This window comes from Apteryx rowi, unplaced genomic scaffold, assembly GCF_003343035.1.
Source record: "Apteryx rowi isolate R43461 unplaced genomic scaffold, aptRow1 scaffold_119, whole genome shotgun sequence".
In the NCBI taxonomy this organism is placed as follows: Eukaryota; Metazoa; Chordata; class Aves; order Apterygiformes; family Apterygidae; genus Apteryx; species Apteryx rowi.
Window position 1 is genome coordinate 947,184 of NW_020447408.1, and position 5,000 is coordinate 952,183.

General features: G+C 60.6%; 1 protein-coding gene across 1 annotated transcript in view; it reads left to right on the forward strand.

Annotated features, from left to right (window-relative positions):
• The window catches only part of LOC112975120 (interphotoreceptor matrix proteoglycan 2-like), a 7,188-nt gene that overhangs the window by 726 nt on the left and 1,462 nt on the right, over positions 1-5,000 (forward strand). The window contains exons 3-9 of the mRNA XM_026084832.1: positions 167-225; positions 340-476; positions 593-755; positions 868-1,059; positions 2,381-2,605; positions 3,805-3,958; positions 4,243-5,000. The exon at positions 4,243-5,000 is cut by the window's right edge and continues 1,462 nt beyond it. Coding sequence (XP_025940617.1) covers positions 167-225; positions 340-476; positions 593-755; positions 868-1,059; positions 2,381-2,605; positions 3,805-3,958; positions 4,243-4,317 — 1,005 coding nt within the window. The 3' untranslated portion in view covers positions 4,318-5,000. The remainder of the gene's footprint in view (positions 1-166; positions 226-339; positions 477-592; positions 756-867; positions 1,060-2,380; positions 2,606-3,804; positions 3,959-4,242) is intronic.

Below are 5,000 nucleotides of genomic sequence, written 5' to 3' on the forward strand. Positions count from 1 at the left end.
GGGGGGCTGTGCAGGGCTGTGTGGGGCAGCGCAGGACTCAGTGGGGTGCTGTGGGGCAGTGGGGGGCAGCGCAGGGCAGCAGGGGGCTGTGTGGGGCGCTGTGGGGTGCCCTGCCGGGCCTCCCGCCGCCGCCCTGGGGGAATCGCGCGCGGCCTCTCCCCGGCAGATCGCCCCCCTCTTCATGGCGGTGCCCGGCTTCCTGCGGCTGGAGGTGAAAAGCATCAGGTGGGAGCAGCGCCATGGCGCCCTGCGCTGTGCCGGGCCGAGGGGAGGGAGCCGGGGGAGCCGGGCCGGGGGGAGCCGCGGCCCCGCTGGACTCGGCCTGGCCTGCGCCCRCAGGAGGGGCAGCGTCGTGCTGGAGTACGACGCCCTGTTCGCYGCCGCCCGGGTGCCCCCGCGGGGGCCGGCGCTGGGAGCCCTCCTCAACGCCACGCTGGCGGTCGGCACGGCCCCCGTCCTGCGCAACGTGGCCCTGGGTGAGTGCGCGGTGCGGCGCTGCACGGCACGGCTGGCCCTGCTCACCGCGGGCTCTGCTGCCGCAGGGTCGGTGCCAGGGCTGACCCCCCCCCCCCTTGCCCCGATGCGCCCGCAGAGCGGCCACTGGACCCCTGCGCCGTGCTCTTCTCGTGCCRAGCCGGGTTCGACTGCGTGGCCGGGGCAGACGGCACCGCCCGCTGCACCTCCGTGTGCCACCGCGACTACTGCAAAAACCACGGCATCTGCACGCACCCCCGCGACCACGAGCCTGTCTGCCAGTGAGTACCGCRGGGCTGGGCGGCCTGCAGCCACCCCCGCCACCGCCGCCGCTGCCACTCGGGGTGAYGGCACAGGAGCTGGACGCCCACCGCCCTCCCCCCCCGGCTGCAGGTGTCCCGTCGGCAGCGACTTCTGGTTCATGGGGCTGCGCTGCGACTACCGGGTGACGCAGCAGAGCCTGCTGGGCATGGCCTGCGGGGTGCTGCTCAGCGTGGCCCTCGTGGGCGCCGTCATCGCCGGCCTCGTCATCCGCCGCTTCCGGGCGCTGCTCCTGGAGGCCAAGGTGGACCAGACCAAGAGCAGGTGGGCTGCGCACGGCGCGGGGCGGCGCGTGGGGTCCCTGCCGGGGTCCTCCCGGGGCGTCCCACTGCCTGCAGTGGGGCTGTGCCCCTGGGGGACCCTGCGGGAGCGGGGGGAACGTGGGCTGAGCCCCAGCACCGCTGAGCAGGGGGTGATGGCGGGGGGTTGGCAGCACCTCCGGCTCCGGCGCTGCAGCCCAGCTGGGGTCACGGAGAGCCGCGGCTCCGCAGGGAGCTCGGGCTGGGCCTGGGCTGATCCCTGCCAAGAAAAACACTCTGCGGAGGCTGATAGCAGCTCGCTGGCGGCTCCGGGGCAGGGGGAGGGAAGCGCGAGCACGTGCAGGGCCCCAGGAGCCCCTTTCCTGCTTTGCCTGGGGCTCCGTGCCACGGCCTGCCCCCGTGTCCCCGGAGCCTTCGGGCGCAGCAGACCTGCGCCAGGCACCCGCTGGGTCGGGGCTTGCGCCTGCACTACGCATCCGCCCGGTGCTGGCCCTGCACGACTGCCTGGGCAAGAGTGTTGGTCTCCGGTGCCGCCTGCCCTGCGTGAGCCTTGGCTTTCCCCATCCCCGCCCTGCTCGGCCCCCCCCCCCCCCGGGAGCACCGTGCTTCCTTCGGGGAGCAGTGCTCGGTGCCGGAGGAAGTGCTCCGGCACGGGAAGCACCAGCTCCCCGTGCCCCGGGCCGTGCTCCTCGCAGCAGGCCGCACTTCCTGCCTGCCCGCACACTCCCCAGGGCTTCCTTCCCAGGGGGCTCGGATGCTCCGCGGGAAATCCGGCAGGGGAGGCTGTGAGAGCCTCCGGCTGTAGCCGTGCCCGCCCCAGGGTGCAGCGAGGGCCAGGGCAGCCCTGCACAGGGACAGAGCAGCGAGTCCCCGCACCCTGCGGTCCCGCGCGGCTGCCTGGGGAGATCCTGTGCTGTGCCTCCAGCAGGCCGGGAGCCGCAGCACTCTCCCGAGTCATTTTTAAAAACTTTTGTCCTCTCTAAAGCCTCTATTTGCTGTCGTTCCCACCCAGCGTGGCCAAAGCAACTGGCCTGGGAGCGTGCTGGCCACCCCAGCCCTGCTCTTTTCCCATGGCTGTCTGGTGACGCATCCCGGGATCATTCCCAAGGAAACCCCTGCAGCAGCCACCAGGCTGTGGCCAGATGTTTGGCATTAGGGGCTCTGCCCCGGGCTGGCGGGAGTGTTCGAAACTGGGGCTTGCCCCATGCTGTCAGCGGGCTGGCGGGGGCTAAAAACTCAATCGACCGTTTCTTGAGCAGTTGGGTGGTCGGTGGCGGGGCCGTGGCGTGGGGCACAGCTGCAGCCATCCCGCTGCGCTCTTGCAGCTACAGGCGCTTCTGCCGCCTGGACGACGTCTCGGCGCAGTACTGGTCTCAGCCCTGGCTTGCTTCGGCCAATTCTCTGGACAATCCTGCGTTCAGCAACTCCGAAGAGCTGCTCCAGTTGCAGATCCTGGACAACAGTTGCTGCAGCTGTAGGGAAGACTCGGCGGTCGCCAACAGCCACAAGCAGCACCCGACGCYGCCTGTGCGCACCGTGTGCCGGCCCAGGTGAGCATGGGGGCTCTTCCCGTGCAGCCGGGGTCTGCTTACGGGGTTGCTCAGCTGGGAGCGGTGAGGCCTGCAAGGAAGGATCGACCAGCAAAGCGAGGGGATGCTTTCTTTGGTTTTGCCTTCTTTTTTGGGGGTGGTGATGGCCCAACTGCTTTCCAGCTGAGCCAGTTACCTACCCTACCTGCTTGCCTCCTTCATAGCTATGGAGGTTTGATACCAAAGTCCTTCAGTGCCTCAAGGAGCAATAAGTGCCTTTTTTTTTTTTTTAACTTGGTCAGTAAAGGAGTCTTGTGTGACAGGGACTGGTCTAACTGCAGAAGGGGACAGGTTTATGGCTGCGGGAAGGAGGCTGCACCTCCCCRAGGAGCCTGTGCTGGGCCGCCTTGCCCGGCCAGCCAGCTAGCACRTGGCTACACTGCTCCGAGTTTCCTGCCTTCCTTAGGTTTTAAATCTAAGGAATAGGGCTCACTTTAGCTATCTATGCTCACCCACTTTTTGAGATTTCTCTATAGGAAATTCTTTTATTTGCTTCCTCAAGTGTAACAAACTGGGTTACCCATGCTGGGGCACTGATGTGAATGAAATCAGCTCCTGGCCCCAGCGCAGCTTTGTAGCTCCTACCCCTCCGGCCGGCCGCGGGCTTTTGGAGGCGACAGCGCTCGGATCGAGCCCCACTGTGCCCGTGTCCGACACAGGCCACATGCAGAGGACAGCRGTTTGTGCTAATTATAGGAAAGGCTACTGGGCTTTAATAAACTTTCCACTACCGCCTTTTTTATAGTGGGGTATGTGTGTACGTAAGTTTGTAACCAGCTTCCAGGGATGTAAATGGAAAAAGGGACCTGGGAGTTTCCAGTTTCGTAAGCAAACTGAAATACAGCAGATAACACCCCCACTCTTGATAGATCAGCAGTGTCTGCCACCAGCCCTTGGGCTGCTTTCCATGCAGCTCAGAGCACACCCGAAAGCCTGGGAATTAATTTATCTGCTACCATTTCAGAGATAGAGCAGTGCCACTCCAGGGAGCTCAGAGAACATTTACAGATTCAGTTTGCACAGTGAGCACATCACACACTGGCATGAAACGCTGGAGGGTGAGGGGCCCACTCCTGCGGTTCCCAGGCTGCTTTATCAGCTACAGCTAGCTCGATTTTAACCCCTGTCCCCTCCTAGTTTGCAAGGACTTTTCTTTCCAGTTTCCATTATGACTGGGACACAAGTTCCAGCAGCATGAATGACCCCATGGTTGACTCAGGAAAAGCCAGTGATATTTCGGTGTCGAGTTGGCCCATGGAACCCATCCAGTGGACACCTTTTCCCATCCTACACCAGCTGTCCAGGCAGCGACCGGTGAGCTGATTGTTTAATGAAACTGGCTTCGCGGTTTGGCTTGTGTCTGTGCATGGTCCCTTCCCTCCACACCCCGGAGCAGCACAAACTGCTCCCATGCCCATGGCTGCACCCTTTCTCACGCCATCCTGGTGATGTTCAGGCTGGCACCTGGAGGAAGCCCCAGTGGAGGTGCTGGGAACRGCCCTGCTCAGGTGGCCAGCAGCACCCTGCTGAGCTTGCCATCTTGAGGGCAGCTGTGCAGCATCAGTTTGAGCAAAAGACAAAAATTAATCTCTCCCCAGCACAAAGCCAGACGGCCTCATTCCTACTGTGAGGGGATGGAACTGGCCAATCTTGAGAGGAGCTGGACGGCCTGAAAACTACAGACTAAAATACAGGCAACAAGTTTCAGCTTTTAAAACCAACCACATTTTATTTCCACATAACAAGCTCAGTGAAGGAATTTCAAACACTTTGACAATACAATCAACGCAGGTGTGATGTCAGTTCTACTTGATGCAGAGTCCTGAAGATTATCAGCCAACTTTTTCACCACTGTTTCAGACCAGACTTTAGAAGCCAGCTTTGGCTTGGGACAGTGTATTTCATAGTAAGTAATTACAGATAAGTGTTGAGTAACACACAATGCTGGCATCCAACAGAGTTAATGACTTACATCCGGCAATTTGAAAATAAAGTCTAACAGTTTTTGAAGTCACATCATACTATGTACATATATGGTCTGCCCTATAGCCATTTCAGAACAAGCTAAGCCACTGTGAAAAGTGAAATACAAATTAAGCRCTGCTGCATTGTTCATCATGATTAATGTAAATGAGGTATAAATTTAAACACCAGTACATTTTAAGCATTAAAGTTTATTTTCCAAAATGCTCTCCTTATTTGCAAGTGTCCTCTTGAGCATCTAGCTGGGCACAAATGGTGGGGTCATTTGAAAATGGGGCATTTGAAGTATACCAAGGATGAGGGCAACAGGATCCCAAAGGTGCTCGAATAGAAAAGGAAAAGCAAGCTGCAGTTTTCTACACTTATATTCTCA